Source organism: Neovison vison, chromosome 11 (assembly GCF_020171115.1).
Source record: "Neovison vison isolate M4711 chromosome 11, ASM_NN_V1, whole genome shotgun sequence".
Taxonomy (NCBI): domain Eukaryota; kingdom Metazoa; phylum Chordata; class Mammalia; order Carnivora; family Mustelidae; genus Neogale; species Neogale vison.
This window is the reverse complement of record NC_058101.1, coordinates 124710432-124734720: the sequence shown is the minus strand read 5'-3', so window position 1 is coordinate 124734720 and position 24289 is coordinate 124710432. Positions and strand designations below refer to the sequence as shown.

At 37.8% G+C, this 24289-nt stretch overlaps 1 protein-coding gene across 1 annotated transcript in view; it reads left to right on the top strand.

The window, feature by feature from the left end:
* Window positions 1-24289, top strand: part of DCHS2 (dachsous cadherin-related 2) — a 261399-nt gene that overhangs the window by 162499 nt on the left and 74611 nt on the right. Inside the window, exons 4-10 of the mRNA XM_044224647.1 lie at window positions 6762-6998; window positions 8502-9518; window positions 12309-12496; window positions 13815-13914; window positions 17952-18109; window positions 20144-20987; window positions 23129-23368. Coding sequence (XP_044080582.1) covers window positions 6762-6998; window positions 8502-9518; window positions 12309-12496; window positions 13815-13914; window positions 17952-18109; window positions 20144-20987; window positions 23129-23368 — 2784 coding nt within the window. The remainder of the gene's footprint in view (window positions 1-6761; window positions 6999-8501; window positions 9519-12308; window positions 12497-13814; window positions 13915-17951; window positions 18110-20143; window positions 20988-23128; window positions 23369-24289) is intronic.

The following is a 24289-nucleotide window of genomic DNA, read 5'->3' as shown; positions in this document are numbered from 1 at the left end:
AATATGCACATTTATAAGAAACATATATTATAGAGCTATATATAACATTTTCTGGCCCCTCCACTTTAAAAAAAATATATTTATTTATTTATTTGAGAGTGAGAAAAAGCATGTAAGTGTTGGGGAGGGGCAGAAGGAGAGGGAGAGAGTTTCAAGTAGAATCAAAACAGAATCAAGGGAGAGTTTGAAGCAGAATCCAGGCAGAGCATGACTCAGAGCTTGATCCCATGACTCTGAAATCATGATCTGAGCAAAAACCAAGAGTCAGACGCTTAACCAACTACACCACCAGGCAGCCCTTGTCCCTCAACTTTTAATAGACACCTCAGTTTATTAAAAAATAATGGACTCAAAAGGACTTAAATGTGAGTAAGAAATCCATTAAAATCCTAGAGGAGAACTCAGGTATTAACCTCTTTGATCTTGACCACAACAACTACTTGCAAGACACATCCTATGAACTAGTGAGACTTTGTCAAAATAAAAAGCTTCTGCCAAAAAGAGAAGGAGTCAACAAAACTAAGAGGAAACCTGGGAGAAGATATTTACAAATGACATATCAGATAAAGGGTGGGTATCCAAGAGCTATAAAGAACTTATTAAGCTCAACACCTCCACAAAAAATAATAATCCAGTCAAGAAATGGGCAGAAGACATGAACAGACACTTCACCAAAGAAGACATACAAACGGGCAACAGACACATGAATAAATGTTCCATGTCACTGGTCATCAGGGAAATACAAATGAAAGCCACAATGAGATACCACCTGTATCAGATAGAATGGCAAAAATTAACAAAACAGGAAACAACAAATGTTGGTGAGGATGTGGAGAAAAGGAAACTCTCCTACACTGTTGGTGGGAATACAAGCTGGTGCAGCCACTCTGGAAAACAGTATGGAGGTTCCTCAAGAAATTAAAACTAGAGCTACCCTACGACCCAGCAATTGTATTACTGGATATTTACCTCAAAGAAACAGACATAATGAAAAAAAGGGGCATCTGCACCCCAATATTCATAGCAGCAATATCCACAATAGCCAGACTGTGAAAAGAGCCGAGATGTCCATCAACAAATGAACGAATAAAGATGTGGTTTAAATATACAAGGGATTATTACCCAGCTATCAGAAAGGATGAATACCTACCATTTGCATCGACATGGATGGAACTGGAGGGTATTACGTTAAATGAAATAAAGTCAGTCAGAGAAAGACAAGTATCATATGGTTTCACTCATATGTGAAATATAAGAAAGAGGGCAGAGGATCATAGGGAAGGGAGAGAAAACTGAATGGGAAGAAATCAGAGAGGGAGACAAAACACGAGAGACTCTTGACTCTGGGATACAAATTGAGGGTTAAAGAGGAGGATGTGAGTGAGGGGAGTACAGATCAGAATATCTAAGAGCCTGAAATGTTTGTTTTTAGAAGTAGCCGAGGTGATTCTGATGCAAGTGGCCACAGGATATCTTTCAAAACCCTAAAGAGCCCTAGGACTTAGTAGAGAAATCTTAGACACCTACGGAGGGCAGATCACTGGTGAAATGCACGGAGTTGTTAGGAAAGGCTGACAAAAAGTCAGCAAACATGGATATAACCAAAGGAAGGAATCTAAGAGCAATCAAGGAGCATCATGTAGCCAGTAGATTGTAGGAATCAAGGACCATAAGGATGGAGACAACTTCTGGTTGCTCATCTTTCATCTGGTGGTGGGGGTCATAAAATACTAGATGATTCTCACCAGAGATAATATGCTTTTAAATAGCAGTGTGACCATAGTACAGATATTTATTTTATTAGATTTCACAATTTATGTTATTGTGGTACATTTTGCTAGTAGTTTGAGTATTTATAACATTTTTTAAAAGATTTTATTTATTTATTTGACAGAGAGATCACAAGTAGGCAGGAAGGCAGGCAGAGAGAGGAGGAAAGCAGGCTCCCTGCTGAGCAGAGAGCCTGAAGCAGGGCTTGATCCAGGACCCTGAGATCAGGACCTGAGCCGAAGGTAGAGACTTACCCCACTGAGCCACCTGGGCACCCCTATAACATTATTTTTGTTTGTATCTTGGGAATCACATGTTCAAACTGCTTTATATAGATAATTTCTATAAAGCATGATATAGCTTAATTTCAGCAATTTATTGACTCAAACACAGGTCTCCTAAATATATTCATTTGATGGTTCTAAAATTTCCTTTTTAGGATAAATATCCTTGATAAATATCCTTGAAACTTTTTATATAAAAATCCCATGTTTAGAGAAGAGTTTGGGGCAGTTATTTTTCAAGACACACATATTGAAGTCCAGTCTCAATCTTCACAATTATATCCATTTCCTATATAGGAAGGTAGTACATATATTTTTGTAACAAACATATCTTCTTTTTCTGGATATCTATATATATCTATATCTATAAATAGATATATTTCTTTTTTTTTTTTTAAAGATTTTATTTATTCATTTGACAGAGAGAGATCACAAGTAGGCAGAGAGGCAGGCAGAGAGAGAGGAGGAAGCAGGCTCCCCGCTGAGCAGAGAGCCCGATGCGGGACTCGATCCCAGGACCCTGAGATCATGACCTGAGCCGAAGGCAGCAGCTTATTAACCCACTGAGCCACCCAGGCACCCGATAGATATATTTCTAATTGCAAATTAACATGTTGTCTTAGTCCGTTCAGGCTGCTCTAACAAAATACCACAGACTGGGTGGCTTAATAACAGAAATTTATTTCTCATAGTTCTGGAAGCTACAAGTCTGAGATCAAAGTCTGGCCAATTCAATTCCTGGTAAGAGCTCTTCCTGGCTTGTGGACAGTTACCGTCTCTCTATTTTCACATGGTAGAGAGGGAGTGAGCTCTCTGATGTCTCCTCTTCTGAGGATGCTAATCCTATAAGATCAGGGCTCCACCCCTATGATTCCATTTAACCTTAATTACTTCCTCCAAGTGCAGCCATACTGGGGGTTAAGACTGCAACATAAGGATATTTAAGAGACAAAATTCAGTCCATAGCACATATGCTCATTAGAACTATAGGAATCTAAGAGATAGAAAATTAACTGTCCCATGATCTCAACCTATAGGAGATGATCTCTCTTGATTGCTGTTCAGATCCTTCCATATTTTCCAGGATGCATATTTTTCTGTGTGTGCATGTGAGGGGATGGTGTAGGATACAAATAAAGTATGTTAGTGTTTATGATTATACTTTACATATTGTTCTGTATTTTTCCCATATAAAATGTAGCATATAAAGTCTTTCTAGATGAAAACATGTATATTCATTCTTTTTAGATGCCACATAATATTCTATCGTATTAATCTACCACAATGGATTGAACCATTCATTTTTTTTCTCATGCTGTCTCTTTAAGGGTGGGAACTCAGTTTCCTCTCACCCTCCCACCTTCCCAGATCCCAGTCTTCTAATTTTTTAAAATTCCAGGTTTAAAGTTCTACTGGTTATAAGAACCCATGAAAGTCAGCTTCTCTGGTTTTCAAAGCCAAATATTATGGGGATTCATTCTCCCCAGGCAGGCTTTCTGGTATGGGGGTCTATTTCTCTTGTCCTTGCCGTCACTGTCCTTCCCTCCTGCAGACACTTCATGAGTCTGTTTAGTTCCAGATCATGTCTCAATACTTCCTGCCACATCTCTTATTATTAGGATACTAAATTATTGTTTATGTATTTTCAAAATGTTGTCTTTTGATTTTATTTATAAATCATTAAGTAAATTAAAGAATACATGAATGAATAAGAGAGATCAAAACTTTAATTAAAATACCTGTTAAATTTATGATAAGCATGTGCACACAGGCCACTGTGGGATCATAGAAGATGGATCTAAAACAAAGTGGAGGGTATATGAAGGTCACCTGCACCAGGAAAGTCTTGAGCTGTGCTTCAAAATGTGACCAGAACAATTCACAGACCTGTATCCCTGGGGATAAAAATATATGTTTATAAAAAAAAAATGTGACCAGAAGTCAGAGAGCATGAAGAAGTTGTTCTAGGAAAGGGGTACAGCAATCTAAATGGAAAAGAGTAAGGTCTGTCCTGGAATTCATAAATAGTTCACTGTGTCTGGAACAAAAAGGACTGCACAGAGATAGGCTATGGAAGTGAAAAGGGCTCACTTACCAATGACTTGGTCAATGATAGAAAAGGCATTTGAACTTCACCCTGAAACCCTGGTGAGGTACCGACATGTCTAGACTTGGATTTTAGGAAGATTATTATAATACAAGTATGAAAAATGGTTCAGAAGGAGACCTCTGAAGTCGGAAAGACCAAATTGTGGTCTAGTGGAGGCAGACAAGGTGCCTCCTTAGCGCAGTAGGCAATGCATCAATCTCATGGTTGAGGCAGACATTAACCTTTTCATTGTCATAATTATCAAGAGTGGAAAATGGGTGAGTCTGGTGGTGGATATTAAGGAGGGCACATATTGCATGGAGCACTGAGTGAGGTGCATAAGAGAAATTTTAAAAATTTCTCTATAATTGGAACTGAGCCAACTCTAGAAGAATATATATCCGGAGAGCAGGGATGACTAGGGGTAGAGGGCCTTTTCATTTATTTCTGGAGGCAGACACTTTTGTATTATTTTAATTGTTTTTTTAACCAAGCATAGACTTTAATAATAAAGAAATTTTAAAGTTCATCAATAACAGATGGTAACAATCTGACATAGAAATTTCTGTGATAATCATTGAGTGCTTGGTGGATCACCAAATCAGTATGAATCCAAATTTTAATAAGGCTGCTACACTTGGTATAATAATACTTGGTTACACTAATATTTTACAAGTATTCTAATAAACAGTGTTTATACTCTTTTTTTGTAATAGTCCCATTGTAGCTGGAACTATGTGTTCACTGATCAACTTGGAGCGTGTTCAGGAGAAATGAACCATGAACGAAAGGACTTAAAATAATGTTAGATAAGGAATGGCTACAGAAAATGGGGACACTCTGCCCAGAGCAGGCTGGACAAGATATTTGACCTCAGTTAGTGATGGTGTGTTATGCCAAAGAGAAGTAAAACATGTTTCATTACATTCCTAATAGAAATCGAAATAAGGGATTAGTGCTGGAAGAGAACAGATTTGACATAAAAAAAGAAAGAAATTGAATGGCTATCCTCTTTTTTATGCCTAGAAAGCCAACAATTCAGATGTTTTGGGATCAGCTACATTTATTTGTAAGGAAATTCATGTGATAAGTTTGTGTGGTTTTTTCTTTCTCATTAAAAAAACTAACACATTCATTTTTGAGATTGGTTATGTTATATCTGTTTTCATGTTTTCAGATTAGCACATGAAAGGGTGGTGTTCATAATATTAAATAGTTGGTTTTCTCAGCATTACTGGATCCTTCCCCAACTTAACCATTCATACCTTCTCTTCTCACCCACCCTATGTACAGAAGCCTAACTTGCCACTCTTGTCCCCATGGTTTTAGCAGTTTTTTCCTTTTTAAGATTATTTATTTATTTATTTATTTAGAGAGAGAGAGAGAGAGAGCCTAGTGAGCAGAGGAGGGGCAGAAGGGGAGAGAGAGAGAAGCAGACTCCCCATTGAACAGGGAGCCCAATTTGGGGCTCAATCCCAGGACCCCAAGATCATGATCTGGGCTGAAGTCATATGCTTAACAGACTGAGACACCCAGCACTCCCACGCCACCCTGTACCATGGTTTCAACACTGATTCAAGTTTTCTTACCCACAGCCATCAACATTATATCTTCTCATCAACAAAGATGGAGCCAGCTAATAAAGAGGGCTGTCCTACACCATCTAGTTCAGGTCAGGTGTCAAATAACTCAGAGGATGGTATTTTAGTTTCATTCTGTAGATTTAGGATCCTGATCCCTGCTCAGATTGTGATCACCCTAAAATCCTCCATTAGCTGAGATTAATTTGGATTATGGTATATATTCAGCCATCCCATCATCCTGGGCTGGTAATATGGTTGTTAAGACCTAACAAAGGCAACACAATTTATGTTTACTGCTGAACTGATATACTTTCAGGATCTCTAATCTTTAAGCTCTGGGGAAATATTACTTACCTGATGGAATTTGGACCATAATTTTGCAAATATGCTCAAGCTCTTGGATTGGAAAGTAGATGCATTAGGGTTCTCTAGTAATGAAACCAATAAGAGAGAGAAAGAGATAGAGATAATAAGAAGATAGATAGAGGTAGATGTAAAGAGATTTATTATAAGGAATTAGCTCATGTGATTATGGAGGCAATCAAGTCCCAAGATCTACAAGTGAGTTGGTCAAATGGAGATCCAGGAAAACCAATGGTGAAGTTCCAGTCTGTTGCTTGTAATCTCAAGATTTAGGAAGAGCTGATGTTTCAGTATAATTATGAAAGCAGGAAAAAAAAAAAAAAAACAACTAATGTCTCATTTTGAAGGGAATCAGGCACGGGAAATTGCCATTTGTCAGGGAAGTATCAGTCTTTCTGTTGTATTTAGGCCTTCAACTGGTTTATGGAGCCCCATCCACATCAGGGAGGACAATCTGCTTGAATTAGTCTACTTGTTTAAATATTAATCTCATCCAAAACACCATCACAGAAACATGCAGCATAATGTTTGAGCAGAAGTTTAGGCACCCCGTGGCCCAGTCAAGCTGACATAATATTCACCCTCACAGTGGGGTTAGCAGACCCAGACCTGTTGCTCATCAGTGTTTACTGCATGTTCTCTGTTTTTCAATTCTTTTTCTCTCCTACCCAGGAATTATTTACTTAACGTCAACTCTTAGTCATTTGGAATCAACTACACTTTTGTTGATGGTCTGTGCTCGTGATGGTGGTGGGCTCACATCTGTCATTAATGCTGACATCACTATACACATTCTTCAGACAACTCTGGCACCCGCTGAATTTGAAAGGCCTAAGTATACTTTCTCAGTTTATGAAGATGTACCTGAAGACAGTCCTGTGGGAACAGTGAAAGCGAAAGAGTCCTCGAGTAAGTACTTACGTCTTGTGCCTTGTTAAAATCCATTATTGGAACACTTCCTGTGTTTTTCTTAAGTTGTGTAATCGTGACTAAATCTTTTCCTTTCTCCATGCAGAAAGAATGGAGACCACACGATCTGTGGCTCACTCTCTGTACTTTCAACATTATTTCTATCCTACAATTTTTCCTAATCAAAAAAGTAATAGATACTTTTGAAAAGTTTAAAATAGAGAATGATTATAATGTAGAAAGTATACATCTATAACCTACTCCTCCAAACACACAAATGTGCATACACACACATTTAAAAAAAATGTTAAGTCTTCTTTTTTTTAAAGATTTTACTTATTTACTTGAGACAGAGAGAGAAACAGAGAGAATGAGCAGGGCATGGGAAAGAGGGAGAGGAAGAAGCAGAGACTCCCCGCAGAGCAGGGAGCCTGACGTGGGACTCGATCCCAGGACCCTGGGATCATGACCTGAGTTGAAGACAGATACTTAACTGACTGAGCCACCCAGGCACCTAAAAATTTTTTGTGAAAAGGGGAGAAGGGTCGGGGGATGGGTGAATCTGGTGGTGGGTATTAAGGAGGGCACATATTGCATGGAGCACTGGGTGAGGTGCATAAACAATGAATTTTGGAACACTACAAAAAAAGAAAATTAAATTTAAAAAGAAACTAAAAAAAAGAAAGAAAATACATCCTGCTATATTTGTCATTTTAAAACTTTCCTTTACCGTCCACTTTATATATTGAGGACAGTTTTCCAAGTAACTGGACATCATTCTGTTTCATTAAAAAAAAGTTTGCATAGTATTTTGACTTAGATATAAAGATATTTTCTTGAAACATTTTCCTTTTGCTATTAATTTGAATGATTTATAGCCATTTTTTGTAGTCCAAATAATACTCAAGCAAATATTCATATATGATTTATGAGGGTTTCTCAGCAGGGTAGATTCCTAGAAATGAATTATTTGTCCAAAGATCTTGTTCTGCTCTCAGTCCACTTCTTCTCTGTCCTCTTTTCCTTCTCTTAAACTTTGTGGGGGGTATTTGCCATTCATAGGTAGATATCACTGAGAAGCACCAAGCATAACCTTAACTCGGCTTCTCCAAATATGTAAAACAGGCATCCAAATTATTTTCTGAATATCTTTCCCTTTTACTTAATGCAGAATGATTGAAAGGAAGAAAGTAAAACCTGTGCCTTGCTCCTTGTCCATTGGGCATTACCTTTGTCTGCTAATACATCTTGACCATGGTGTCCACCTTTCGTAGATTTTGGAGTGCTGAGGAGGTTATGTCATTGCATTGTGTTTTCCATGGATGTAGTATATATCTGGAATATATATGTATATATATACACAAACATATATATATATATATGCACATATTAATGCTTTTAAGTTTTCAGTGTTTCCAGTAGGTGCATTCCAGTAAGTGTAAAAGGTGATCGCTTTTTCTTTCTGTTTTGTTTTTTTCTTTTCCTTCCCACTCTTTATTTTAGATTCCTCCGAGCCAATTTTTTACAGAATCTCCTCTGGTGATCTGGACAGAAAGTTCTCTATTCACCCATGGCTGGGTGTCATTCGAACCCAGAAGCCTCTGGATCATGAAACACAGCCCGTGGTTGTGCTGACAGTGCAGGCTCAGCTTGGCAGCTCCCCGGCCTACAGCAGTACAGAGGTCAACATAACTGTAATTGATGTCAATGACAACCACCCGGTATTTCCCAAAGCCTCTGATGCTGTTAAAATACCTCGGACCACGTTGCCCGGCACAGCCTTGTACCTCGCCCGTGCACAAGACAAAGATAGTGGGCTGAATGGATTCATCAGATATACGATTGCAAGCCAGACTCCAAGCATCTTTGCCATCGACGCTGGGCTGGGGGCGGTGTACCTCAATGAGAGTCTGCGAAGTCCCGTGCCCCGGAAGTGCACGCTCGCTCTGCTGGCCCAGGACCTGGGCGTCCCTCCTCGGGCATCCCTGCTAGTGCTGACAGTCTTGATTGAGGAACAGGAGCAAAACCCATCCTTGACGTTCGAAAACTTGGTCTACCAAGTGGAAGTCAGCGAGTCTCTCTCACTGATGACCCAGATCCTGCAAATACAGGCTTTCCCGCTTGGCCCACAGTGCACAACGTCGCGCCTCTGGTATGCGCTGGAGCCCAGCACGGACTCTTCTGTGTTCGGCGTCCGCCCTGACACGGGTTGGATTTATTTGCGGCGACAGCTTGACTATGAATCTGCACAGACATATAATTTTAGAGTGTTTGCCTGGATCCCGGAGGACAGATTGTCGCAAAATGTGAGCACTTCAGTAATTGTTCATGTCCTGGATGAGAATGACAATTCCCCTACCTTCTTGCATGATGTGTTGTTTTTGAAAGTCGAGGAGAGTCCTGTTCCCCAAGGGGTAATAGGCAAAATTACAGCAATTGACAGAGACTCGGGAAAGAATGGACAGCTGTCATATTTCCTTTTGTCTGATGGAAAATTCTTCAAGATGAATCCTAAAACAGGTAGCATTTTGTAGCTTCCACTTACTCCTTTAAAATCGAAATGAACTAAACTCAAGTCTTTTAGTGATAACATTACAAACATGCGGTTAAAATTAGTTTCTAGTAGATACCTTATTCAATTAAAGAATTATGATTTTAAAATGGAAGACAAAATTGAATAGAATTTTACCTGTAATGGTTCACACTTCTCTTGCCTCACACCGGCATATTGTCAATATACGGTTCTTATTCTCAGTTAGAGCTACAGTTAGAATTGGACTGAAGAAATCCCTGTGCAGAGTCTGATTATCCCCCCCGACCATTCTACTTTACTTATAGATGTTTTTTTTTTAAAACCCAAATAATGTTTTATAAAAAAACTATAAATGTCATCGATGTAAAGCTAGAAAAAAAATCCATTAGTTATAATTGCAAAATCACTCTATTGATGTCTTTCCCCATTCTCATTCTGATAAGGGAACCATAGTGAAAACGGCAAATAGTTCCACTGAATTTTTTCTCCAAGTTTTCATTATGAGTTTAAATATTAAAATTCTATTGTATTTTAAAATTTATAGTGCAGAAATTTACAAGGATTTTAATTCTGCAACCACCTCCAAATGAAATATGTTCATACAGCAACTGTATAGCTGAGAAACTTGAGACTCAGAGAGTTCAAAGAACATAACCTGGGGCTCAAAGAGAGCCCCAGGTTGTGGAGCTGGAAGGAAATAAGAGGAGGCCATCTGTAGAATGTGATTGGTACCCCCTGCCCTATAGTGGGACAGAATTTGAATCCAGTACTGATGAACTTCAAGCCTTTTTTCTCATAAAGGGCCTGCTGTGTGAATTAGAACAGGTGCCCCCTCCTCCAGCAGATGGAGCTTTACACCAGGGTACAGGACTTGCCAGGAAGGCTGCAAAGTGTTCAGCTCCCATTCGCTCCCAGGCTGGGAAGCCCTCTGCAGGGCACAAACTGCATAGCAGTGCAGGATGATTTGTTTTCTTGTGCCTTCCAGATGCTACGTAGTTTTGTAGGTCTTCTATTTCCACTTGGGACTTAAAAAAAAAAAAAAAAAAAGTTAAAGTATACAGTTGGTTTCCCCCATGATTTTCTGTGTCCTAAAATTAGTACAGTGCCCAGCCTCAGAAGACCAGGTGTCCTTTCCTAGAATTGTTATACGGCTCGAAGCAAGTAGCTTAACCTCAGAGCTCAGTTTCCTTACCGTGAATAGAAGAGATAATTCTTGACATGCTCCCTGTTTTGCTCTGAGGGGGAAAGAGTTAAAGTCTGTGAAGGGGCTTGCAAGACAACATTCTCACAAACGATTCCCATTCTCCAGGGCTGGGTACAGGGACCACACAGGGGTCGAGGGCACTCTTCAGAGCATGGCAGGCCTGCCTGTCTTCCACATTTCTACGTCCTGATGCTCAGCAGTTAGCATGGTGTCTGGGACTAGCTCCCCTGGAAGCCTGTGGTAGCGTTCCCCATGTCCAGGTCCAGGCTGAGCATCGCAGTCTTTTCTTCACTGACTTTCTAACTGTGGCTTGCCAATCAGAGTTGGTTCATCAGGTAAAAATCTGCTTGCCATTCAGGATTTAGGGTTTTCAGAGGAGAAGTACAGTTTGGAGCCTTAAAAATGTAGTTGTTGGATATGTGATTTTTGTTGCAGATCACACTTCTCATAAACATTTATATAAATGTAGTTTGTAAGTAGATGGACATAGTAAATATAGCACATTTCACCTCAACAATTTAGCAATTTACCCAAACATGAATTTTCCTTCTTTGGCTTCTGATTTCACTCTTTGTTTTGTTCTACACACTGTCATTTCATTTGGATGAGGAGGGCAAAACCAATCTTAGAAATGGTAATGTTAGCTGGAAGTTACTTCATATTGACTTTCTCACAAATAGATATTTCCATAAATAGTGAGGGAAGTAATGGCTGGTGGCGCTCTGCAGCAGGAGCTAGGCTGTCTGGAGAGACCGTGTGGCCTCCAGTGGTCATTGGCATCAGGTAGAGGCAGCTATGATTTTATGGCTGAGTCTCCATGGCTGAACCATGATGGAAGTTTCTGGAAAACAGTGAGGAAAAACAAGGAAAATAAGGCTTGCAAAACATTGAGTTACTATCCATGGTAATGCAATGGATAGTGGGAAGTCACTATCCATTACGACACATACGTTTTGCAACATAACAAAGAACTATTTCCATAAAAACTAAACCATTGCCTGTAGAATGAGTTTGATTTTCAGGAAGGTATTTTGGCATTATTTTAAAGTAATGATAACAACTGTCACATTTGTAATAATGCACAGCTTACAAAAGACTTTAAAATTTATAATTGTATTTGTTTCCAATAGCCCTAGGAGGTATGCTAGGGAGAGGTCCTTCCATGTCTAAGGTAGAGAAATTGGGACCCAAACCCTGAACTTTCAATATCAGAGCTGAAGTGCTTTCCATTATTCTGTGTGGCAATATGAAGAGGGATATGCTATAATTTTAAATCTTCTAAATTATTACTAAGTTCCCATGAAGTATTTTATCATTTACTTTTATAAATTCATTTTTTAGTTCAGATGGTGGATGGCAGACAGCTTGAAATACAAAGAAGGACAAGTTGGAGATGGCATTTTCAGGAGAAACTTCGGAAAATTTAACAGTAGAGCCAAACTGCCAATGTACATCAACTTAGAAATGATGTATTTACTCTGAGTTTTATGCCTGGTTTTCCTTTTTTGTGAATGAGCTGGGATGGGGTCATTCTAGTACCTAGTGACAGCCTCTTGTTCTCTCTGCTCCTTAGGTGAATTTATCAGTTGGGTGGCATTGGATCACGAGCTTCAGGTGCACCACCAGGTGACTGTCCTAGTGACTGATCATGGCTCCCCGCCACGGAACAACACCATGGTGGTTTATGTCTCAGTGACTGATATCAACGATAACAGGCCATATTTCCCACAGTGTCTCCCTGGAGAGGAACTGCACGTCAAGGTTTGTGGAGTGAAGTAGTCTTGCGGTGATTTTGTAATAATCTTAGTCATTTGTTTGGAGCACCATCTTGTGGCAAAAAGTGTGAATTTATCAAATCAGTCTCGGTGTGGCAATGATAGTCTCCAGAAGATCTAAAAATTGTGTACATGTCAAAAAAAAAAAAAAAAAGACCCCATAAGTAAAGAATAAAATAAAATGGTTATATGTGCAATTTGGGATCACACATCCAGTTGTATGATAATGTGGTTTTTCCTTTGTACGGAAACATAATGGTGCCCCACTATCAGTAATGCTCAGACGTGGATTGTTTACCCACTAATTTGCATGCATCTCTTGGTGCCAGAGCTCCTTATAGGCAACTGGTACAGGCCTCTAAGCTGGTGAGTTAAATATAGGGGAACATTTGTAGCTCTAAAATAGAAATATGTGCAACCAGAGACTATGAAATTTGATCTTTGATAGCGCCTGCCGAAATTTCTAATTATGTTTATATGATTTCCTCTTCCTCATTTCCATGTTTTATAGTATACATAATAAATTAGAATATTTGTTCATGTACATAATTAATAAACATATCTGGGAGGTATTTATACTTTTTTAATGAATGGGTTATATGAGTATAACCCAGCTGTTGTTTGACAGCTGTTGCTCCAACTGAACTGGACATTCAAATTGTGCTCAGATATGCATATTGAACAACACAAAAAAGGTACTGAAACAGTTCATAATTTTAAACTATCTTCCAAAGCTGTATTTAAAGAAAATCCTACCAAGGCATTTTTAGAGTATCATTTTGATTTTCACTTACATCATTAAAACATCCCCTGGTAGGGTAGCAGACTCTACACTATGGAACCCATGGGAGTTCAACTCCCCATGTACATTTCAATATTCCATGAAAGTTCCTGTTAACTACTGAGGTATGTTACCTGTATCAGGTGTGTTTCCTGAAATAAAGGTTTATATTTATCTTTAGCATATTTTTGACCTTTTAAAACATGAGAAGATGCTAGAAATTCTTAAAATATATCCAAAATCCATGATTATTTAGTCAATTTGATTTTTTTCTCAAGATTAGTTCAAATGCTGCTGATAATTTGTTCAAATTGAATTTGTCCAAATTTGTTCAGATTTATAGTATTGTTTCTTTTCATGGATTTGCATTTTTATAACTTTTATATGACAGACATTTGGGTTACAGGTGGGTCTTAACATAGTTTTAAAAGTGCTTAGTAGCAATGTGTTCTTTCACTTAAAGGTTCATATTTCTTTCTAAAATTTCACTGACCAATTTTTAAGACGTTTGTTTTAATGACAGGTTCTTGAAGGTCAGCCAGTAAATATGTTGGTTACAACTGTGTTTGCAAAGGATTTCGACGAAGGAAACAATGCAGAAGTTGTATATTCAGTATCTTCAGGTAAAAGTCGCCCTTCTTAAAGGATTAGGAGGTTTTAAAATTTCTTCTTTTGTCTACCAACTCTTTACTATCTTCTGGGAAAATGATTAATGTTGAGAATAACACCAGGTGCAAACAAAATACATTTGTGATTATCTAGAATCACCTTATTTTTAAAAAAATGTAAAAGTTTAGTGTAAAATCATAGTAGTTTTTCTGTGTCCTAAATAGAAACCAACCAACCATACACATTAAATGGATAATGCTCAATAATCTGAAATAAAATCAACCTTTATTGAAAGTAAAGTAGTAGTGAATCAAAATTGGTATTAAATATAAAGAAATATGATAATGAATGCCAAACATCTATGAATCTCTATGAAGACTAAATATTCTTTTTTTTTAAAGATTTTATTTATTTATTTGAGAGAGAGAGAGAGAGAAGGAGTGAGAGGGCATGAGTTGGGGGGAAGGCAGAGGGAGAGGGAGAAGCAGACTTCGCACTGAGCAGGCAGCCCGACATGGGGCTGCATCCCAGGACCCTGAGATCATGACCTGAACTGAAGGCAGAGGATTAACCCACTGAGCCACCCAAGTGTCCCAGAAGACTTAATATTCTTAAGGTCAGAGTAAATCATACTTAGAAAATGTGACAGTACATGTATCTGTGTGTATGTTGGAACTTCATTGAGAAAGGCTCATGTTTATGTTTTTCTTTTAGAATGCACAGGCCTCAGATTTGTTCTGGTGATTAGCTTTAGTTGGCATTACATTTTACACTAGTTTTAAATATATTTGTTGCTTTTTCATGTTTGTCATGAAATGTGACATGTTATTTCTTGTTACTAATGCTTTCTCTTTCTCTCAAGAAAGAAAGAAATTCTTTTTTAAAATCACTATCATTTTATTTATTTTTATTTATTTATTCTTTAAAGGATTTATTTACTTATTTGACAGAGAGAGTTTTTGTGGGGGGAGGCAGAGGGAGAGCAGAGAGAAAGAATCTCAAGCAGACTCCCTGCTAACCACCAAACCTGACAGAGGGCGGGATCCCAGGACCCAGAGATCACGACCTGAACTGAAACCAATAGTCTGTCACTCAACAGACTGAACTACACAGGAGCCCCCCATAAAAATCACTAGCATTTAAAATCTGAAGCAGATTTTCAAAAATCTCACTCACCATAACAGAGAAAAACCATAGGGTGTTGGGGCAGATTTACTGTGAAGTAATGAAGTTTAAGTTTCAGGTTCCTTCACTTGAGGAGCTCCTCTGGGATAGGAGTAATGGGCAGTAGACAATTTGTATTTGTAACATTGTCGTATTTTTCTTAAAAGAGAGCCCTTCACATTATCAGGACCAAATCAGGACCATCCTGTTAAGAGCATAAGGAGGAGCATTTCAAAAAAAGACATTCAAGACCTTTATGTAGGAAATTACAAATTATTCATGAAAGACCTTAAAGAAGAAAGAGATGAAAAGGCCTATCATGTTCATGCTTGGGAAAGTACAAGATCTGAAAGGCAACATATTCAGTGATAATGAGCCTGCACACACACATACACATGCAAACACACACAGAAATTAATATATTGAGACATAATCCTGAAGGAATTTCCTAGAAGAAAATAAAACCAGGCTATATATTATTCACAGATATATGGACTAGAAAGAGAAACCACCACTTTAGAAAAGAGGCTAGTTACAGGAAGAAGGAGGGGAATGAGATTTGGGGGTATACCCAGTTCCTCTGCTGTACTTATACTATGTTATTTATTTAAAACTTTTTTTTTTATTTAAAACTTTTGAAGACATTCTGGGAATTGAGTAATTTGGAAATGTTTTCATGGGTGTTCATAATCTATTTCCAAATATTTGAAATATTGATTTTCTCAAAATTAGCTTTGAAAATGATACTTGAGGTGTAGCAATATAAAAAAATAATGGTAAAAAAAATAAAAAAAATAATGGTGTATATTATGTTAGTCATACCTTTGCTTTTACTTCATCCAATTGCTAAATAGAAGCAACTACAAAATAAAAGAAAAAATAGAAAGGTAAAAATAAATATAATGTAGGATGCCTGGTTAACTCGGACAGTTAAGCTTCAGACTCTTAATTTCAGTTCAGGTCATGATCTCAGAGTCGTGAGATTGAGCCCCACCCAAGTTTAGCGCCGCGTGTGGAGTCTGGGATTCTCTCTCTGCCCCTAACCCTCGCCACTTGTGCTCTCTCTCTTTAAAAAAAAAAAAGAGAGAGAGAGAGAGCGAGAGCGAGAGAGAGAGAGAGAAGGGAAAATAAATAAAAATAAATATAATGCAAAAAAAGACATGTATAACACTTATGAAAATTTCAGTAGGGGCACCTGGGTGGCTCAGTTCGTTAAGCATCTACCTTCAGCTCAGGTCATGATCCTAGGGTCTTGGGATCATGCCCCACATGGGGCTCTCTGCTCAGTCGGGAGTCTGCTTCTCCCTCTGCCTTTGCCTCTCGCTCCACTCTCTCTCTCTCTCAAATAAGTAAGTAAATAAATCCTTAAAAAAAATAAAAATAAAAAAATTTCATATAGTATTCATGTAAGAATAAATAAATGGCTCAAAGCGTAGAAATCACAACTAATAGATTTACATAATTTCTTGCTCTATCCTCTAACTTTCTTAAGGGCAGGAGTTCTTTTTTATTTGTCTTTATATTTCCTATGACTGGTAAAGTGTCTGTTCTGTGATAATGACTCATCAAAGTGGAACAAAAGAATGAAAGAGAGCCACTAAATAACTCCAGGCTTCGTCAAGAGTTTTTTGGATAGTTTGAAGTGTTTAAATTGTATTAAAGAATATAAATCTGTTATTTAACAAAAAACCCATATAATCAATTTGATTAGAAGTACCAGTATGGAGACACCTGAGCGGCTCTGTTGGTTAATCATCTGCCTTTGGCTCAGGTCATGATCCCAGTGTCCTGGGATCGAGCCCCACCTCGGGCTCCCTTGCTCATGGGGAAGCCTGCTTCTCCCTCTCATCCTGTCTGCTGCTTCCCATGGTTGTGTTCACTCACTCACTCAAAAATAAATAAAATCTTAAAAAAAAAAATAGAGATACCAGTATGAACTTATGACATTCGTTAGTATGTGCACTGAAAAAGGCCAGAAACAATGACTGGCCTGGAAACACCCCCTTACGTTCAGAATATAACCTCCCAATACCATGTTCCACCAGAAGGAACCAGGAGTCCTTGAAGAAATGGCTGACTCCAGGTCTTGGACAGGAAATCTTTACAAGATGAGTCTGTGCCATTTTGTTATACCAGATATAAGGGGCTTACTAAAGACTTCTAGGATCATATTAGAAAAGTTCAGGAATCAACTTCAAAAGAATCCTGAAGTTCAAATATGGGACAATTTGAACATAGAGAAGAAAAATAATGGCAATAGGTTGAAACCCTGCTAATGTGTTTAAATTCATGCTTAATGATTCTTAAAACAGAGGTAAGCAAACCTTTAATTATCATAGTTGGAGCCCAGGAGGAGGATGGTAGAGAACCACTCCATTATTTTGAACATTGTTAAGTTAAAGCTTGGCATCCAGTATTTATCCTGACTTCCCTATAATGAACTGTTCTCTAGGGTCATCAATAAGTAGAGATTCATGTTGAAATATATCCAGAAGAAATGATAGGGTTTCGGGGATTTGCTTCCAAGGAGGATGGTAAAGGGGAATATGGTAAAGGGGAATATTGGTCATGAGTTGATAATTATTGAAGCCAGATGACAGGCACAGTCATCTCAATGCAATCTCAATATAAGGTCAATGTCATCTTTGTGCAGAGCTCAGTATATCATCCTGTCTACTTTTACATATGTTTGAAAATTTCCATAGTAAACCAGTCAAAAATCAATTATGTTTCCTGTCTATATTTTAGGATTATTTTATGTTCGTACAGTCTGAGAGCCTAAAACAAACAAATCTTCGAAATTATCACAGATGTATGTAGATTCATTAATTCTGCTTTCTGCATTGTCAGTTAACATCAATTTCTTAATCTGTGTGTGTGTGTATAGAAGACAGTTCTGATCACTTCAAGATTGATGCCAACAGTGGTGAAATAAGAACAACCACAATCCTTTCATATACCTATAGACCTTCCTACAGGATGACCGTAACTGCCAGTGACCAGGGACAGCCTCCTCTTCAAGGCCAAGCCGTCATTAATATCCAGGTAATGTTCTGAAAAAATGCTCAACATCACTCATCATCGGAGAAATACAAATCAAAACCACAGTGAGATACCACCTCACACCAGTCAGAATGGCTAAAATTAACATGTCTGGAAATGATAGATGCTGGCGAGGAATCAGAGAAGGGGGATCCCTCCTGCATTGGAAAATGGTATGGAGGTTCCTCTAAAGGTTAAAAATAGAGCTACCCTATGACTCAGGAATCGTACTACTGGGTATTTACTCTAAAGATACAAATGTAGTGATCCAAAGGGCCACGTGCACCCGAATGTTTATAGCAGCAGTGTCCACAATAGCCCAACTATGGAAAGAGCCTAGATATCCATCAGCAGATGAATGGATAAAGAAGATGTGGTATAAACACACACACACACAGACACAAACACATACACGTACACACACTGAAATGTTGCTCATTTGGTGAAATCTTACCATTTACATCAACGTAGCTGGAACTGGAGGGGTAATTATGCTGAGCAAAATAAGTCAGTCAGAGAAAGACAATTGTCATATGGTTTCACTCATATGTGAAATATAAGAAACAGTGCAGAGGATCATAGGGGAAGGGAGGGAAAACTGAATGGGAAAAAATCAGAGAGGGAGACAAACCATGAGAGACTGATTCTTAACTGTAGGAAACAAACTGAGGGTTGTTGGAGGGGGGGGGGCGTGGGGTAACTGGGTGGTGGGCATTAAGGAGGGCGCAGGATATGAAGAGCACTGGGTGTTATATGCAACTGTCAAATGACTGAATTCTACATCTGAGACTAATGATGTATTGTATGTTGGATAATTGAATTAAAAAATATCCAGGTAATGTTCCATCATCAACATATAGTGTGAAAAGATGTTCAGAAGGTTTTTGTTAGCTTTTTATGTAAATGTGTACAATGAAGATAGCTTAAATACATGAATGCCAATTTTAGAGATCATTTCAATTTCAATTTAAACTAATTAAATTTTATTTTTATTATTAAATATTATATTGTATATTAATTTTATTATTAAATTTAAATTTAATTTAATTTAGAGAACATTGCAGATTTATGTGTGTCTTTTTATTATCACTTGAGAAATGATTAGATCCCAGTAACTTTTAATTTTAACTTTGTATAGTTCCTGACAAGATTTTACTTTTATCACTACATAGACATTTATGTTGCTTTGCTTATGAAGAACAAAAAAGTGTATTGTCTTTTACTTTTTCCTAATCAAGAGGACCTGGTAAATTTGTGGGAGAAACTTGTATGTAAACAAGGGTCAATAATATATCTTGTAGTTCTCTGTCATTATTTTTAAATTTAGAGAAGTCACTTGAGAACCATATTTAAAGGCTTTGCTTTAATCATAATGAGCAAGCAACTTGTGGGAAGTCTTCATTGTAGGAGAAATTCACACTCACCAGTCAAAAATGAGGTGATTGTGCATAGCTAGATTTCTTTGTTCATGCACGTGATAATCACTAATATTAATACAGATATGTATAATAATCAAAAATATATATTCCTAAGAATTCTGTTTACAAATTATATTCTTTACTGATTGAGGATGTGTGGGTTAGGAGAAAATTCTATGTCATAATATTTCCACATCTCTGGTTTCAGATAAACAAAGACACATGATACATAAATGTGCACAGATTTTGTCATTATGGATATATTGGTGTCTAGGATTTAGAGTAATTCGAGGAACTATCCACCCCACATTCTCACTGAAGAATCACAAAGCTACAGTTCAGTTTAACTATAGCATGGTCTCAGCAAACCCCATTTCACTCATTAGAACAAACAGGGAAGTAGAAAGTTCTATATTTTCTTATCTCCTAGATGTTATGAAATTTTCAATCTTCAGAGATATACTGGAATTATACAATAGAAAAAGACATTTTCTCACCAATTAACATATGTGTATCATACAAATGGAAGGAATTTAGCTTCAAAGCAATGTCATCACGTCTATTGATTCAACTCTTAAAAAGGACCCAAATCAACAACTCCTTTTTCTTCTTATTTCAGGTGATACCACTATCTCAAGGGAGAGCTCTCACTTCTCAGAATATTAGACACTTAGTTTTACCCGAAAACTTGAAGCCTGCAAAAATAATGAGTTTGTTCAAGTCACCTGATCACCTTCAACATCATCATAATGGAAAGATACATTTCAGCATTGCTGAGGATGACAAGGATGGTCACTTCGAAATCGACAGCTCAACAGGAGACTTGTTCCTTTCTAAAAAACTTGATTATGAAATGACATCTCATTACCTTTTCAGGGTGGTTACTCAAGACAATAGCAAAAGCCCTCCCCTGAATAGCACGGTCTTCCTGAATATTGATGTGGAGGATCAGAACGACCATTCCCCATCTTTCCAAGGAGAGCTCATTGTGATAAGTGTCGAAGAGAATGTCCCTATAGGAACTCTGGTGCATGTCTTCAATGCTAAAGATGGGGATGGCAGCTTTTTGAACAGTAGAATTCAATACTTCATTGAATGCCACCACCCTGAGTTGAGTCTCTTTCTCATCCACCCCTCATTTGGCACATTAGTCACTGCATCCCCCCTTGACAGAGAGAGGGTTCCAGCTGTCACCCTGATGGTCACTGCATCAGACCAGGCTGTGAATGTGACAGACCGGCGATTACAATCCCTGATGGCAAAGGTCATTATTTTGGATGTAAATGACCACAGCCCCACTTTTATGTCTTTCCCCATTGCCCACATCAAAGAGGATGCCACGGTGGGCTCCTTGGTGCACCACATAAGTGCTCAAGATCCAGATGAAGGAAGGAATGGAAGAGTAACATACAGCATCCTCTCAGGAAATGAAAACATGGCTTTTACGCTGGACGAGTCATCAGGTACTGTCTGTCATTGTCAGTTAAAGTCTCTGATCACTGGCTCACATTTGTCTGCTTCATTTTCCTCTGTTAAAATGACAGTTCTTGAGGTGTATAAGCTTTAAGAGAATGTGACTTGCTGTACTGTTTAGCTCATGTAAATGAAAGGCCCAGGGGTTGTACTCAGACAGCCGCCTGTAACTGACCTATTTGTTAATATTGATGATGCTTTGTTGCCAGCTTACATTTCATGGGATGAATATATACTAGCAAACTTTACTGCTCTGTGCTGTAGATCTTCACAGGGTAGGAGATGGTACCAAAGTGAATCAAGGCACAGCATGTGTAATCATCAGCATTATCCAAAGACTTTAGAACGGAAACTTATCTTTGAGATCATACAAATATCCATTTGTTAGTATTCTTAACTAGATTCTTACAGAATCCATTCTGTATTCTTAAATGGTTGGATTGATATGGGCATGAGTACCTTTACTTCCCACATCAGCCAGAACATTTTATTTCTGGCAGAAAGAATTATTCACCGTCCACTCTGTAGAAATGTCACTCACTGTCACTACACTTGCCTTGCTATCGCCATGTTGCCCGATCATGTCTACTAAAAGTTTTATGCATTTTGATGGAAGGCTACACGAATGCAGTGTCATTCTTATGAAATTGGAAAAGAACACCCCTCAACCTGATTTTCAGGAGATATAGAAGACATGGACTACCACCTCATTCTCTAAAATACAAAGTCATTTTGCATGAGTCTTAGAAAAAACATCTCAGATGTGTACCATTTGGCCCAACGGTTCATTAAGAACATTATTTGGAATGGGGCTGAATGTATAGGATTTGGAAATCATGATTCTAGCCTGGCTATATATGGTTGGAAAATTTCATCAAAATATTTATTAAATCCTGTACATATGGTTCCATTCTGAGGCATGCATGACCACCAGCTAAAAGCCCAACTGACAGAGAGATAGTCCAGACCCAGCTGCTGATTTCTGTGAGAGCTGGAGTCTCCAAGGACCTGTTTCAACAATACTTAAAATGTTTTCCAACATGGCTAAGGAAAGTCTATTTCAGATCATTAAAGTAAATGGATAAAATTAGAATTGTGCCTCAGTAATATAGTTATCATGACTCTGAACTGTACTAGCTGTTTCAGTTGAGATATTTTTCAAAGACATAAATGACCATGCCCGAATGCATTCAGAGGAGACAGGCTATTTTTCTTTGTGAAGCTCACATTTCTTAAAACACAGTGAGTTTTGCACCAACTTTGGCTCTAAAGTGCAGAAGGATCAGTACTGATTGAAAAACTACCTTATAAAATCTGAATCTGCAAGCTTCTTTAATTATTTGAAGGTAAGTTCTCATAGGATGAGTATATGCTAGAGAAGCAAACAGCAGTCTTCAAAGGAAAAAAATGTGATGATTGGAATCATGTGAGAGCTACATATGTGCAATACTTTAACTATAATACTGTTTAGATGGGTTATATGCTTAAATGGCAGTAGGATGGAGACATATTCTGTTTGTGAAGTTTATTTCCTGAGTTAGTCAGTCTTCCTATTTTTTGTTAGGAAAAAAAAGATAGTTGACTGAGACAGTATAAAGAGACTATAACTCTTTATCTTAAGGAATGTAGCCATACTCTCCTTTTTGTAAATGACATGAAGTGTCATTGGACATGGAAGCACTTACTGTTACAACATAGATTTTTGGTTTGTATGCTTTTCTTTTGCTTTTTAAGTAGGGTCCATGCCCAGTATGGGGCTTGGGCTCAGGACCCTGAGATCAGGAGTTGCGTGCTCTACCGACTGAGCCGCCCAGGTGCCGCTATGCTGGATTTTTTTTAAATGAAAGTAGAAAAATAATTTAGATGTAGTCATCTCTGTAGGTAAAGGTATATGATAATTTCTGAATTCTCATTCATCTTTATAATTTAAACCAGAATGACTCTTTTGACTGAAAGTTACCTTTTTATTCTTGAAAATATATAAACTTCATGTTGGTTTCATAAAATTGATTCTTTAGCAAAGAAAGCTTCAGGACCTTTAGCAGGTTAAGTAAGTTAGACAAAGGGAGAGTAAGCACAACTTCTCTCGAAAATGTTTATTATATATTGTTCTTTTTCTCTTTCAAATCAGGTTTACTAACAACCACCTGTCCTTTGGATTATGAAATAAAGCCTCAGCATATTCTGACCCTTCTGGCCCTTGATGATGGCACACCAGCACTTTCTTCATCCCAGACTTTGACAATCACTGTTCTTGATGTGAATGATGAGGCACCCGTGTTTCAGCAGAACCTATATGAAGCTTCAGTTAAAGAAAACCAAAATCCAGGGCAGTTTGTCATAAGGGTTGAAGCTACGGACAAAGATTCAGGTAATTTAAAAATAGGGAAACTTGATAATTAATGCTAAAAACAAAAATTCACATACTTGAAATTAGTTATGGCCCAGGAAAATGAAGACAAGTGCTAGTTTTTTCAAACTTCTAGTACCTCTATAATTAGTGTACACATAAAAACACATACACATGTAAAGGTAATGTGTTCTTTTTTTATCTGTTTGTTTATTTCAGAGATAGAAAGAGAGTGTGTATAGTTGGGAGGGAGGGGCAGAGGTAGAGGGGGAGAGGGAGAATCTCAAGCGGACTCTCCATTGAGCGCAGAGTCCAATGCCTCAACCAACCAACTTAGCCACCCAGGCACCCCTTGATAATGTGTGCTTTTATATGGCATTTGTTTCTATTGATTTATATTATTATTTATAGTAGAGTGCTACATACCGAATTAACATGTTTTGTTTGATCTTGATAATAAACTGCAGTATAGACAAGGTGTCACATTTTTTTTTTTCAGAATGTAATGGTTAGATATACCACATATAAAGAGGTAAATGGATGGATCTGTGTTTCCTCTCTATACAGCACAATGGAAGAGAGAGGATGCTGGCATCAGATTGCCTGGGTGTGAATCCTGGAACTATGCTTTACTTCAGCTGTGTAACTTTGAGCAAGTAGCTAATTCTCTCTCTTCCTCCGTTTGCTTATCTGAAAAATGGGGATAATGATAGGTCCTAATTTCTAGTTATATTAAGAGAATGAATGAATTATTATGTGTAAAGAGCTCAGCTAAAAGCTAATTCATGTAAAATGAATTATTATGTGTAAAGAGCTACTCAGCACAATAAATGGTCAATAAAGGTCAACTTCTGTCATTACTATTATTACTCTTATTAAAGTCAGCCACCATGTCCAGACAAATAACTTTAAAGTGAATAATCACTATAGCTGGGAATTTGT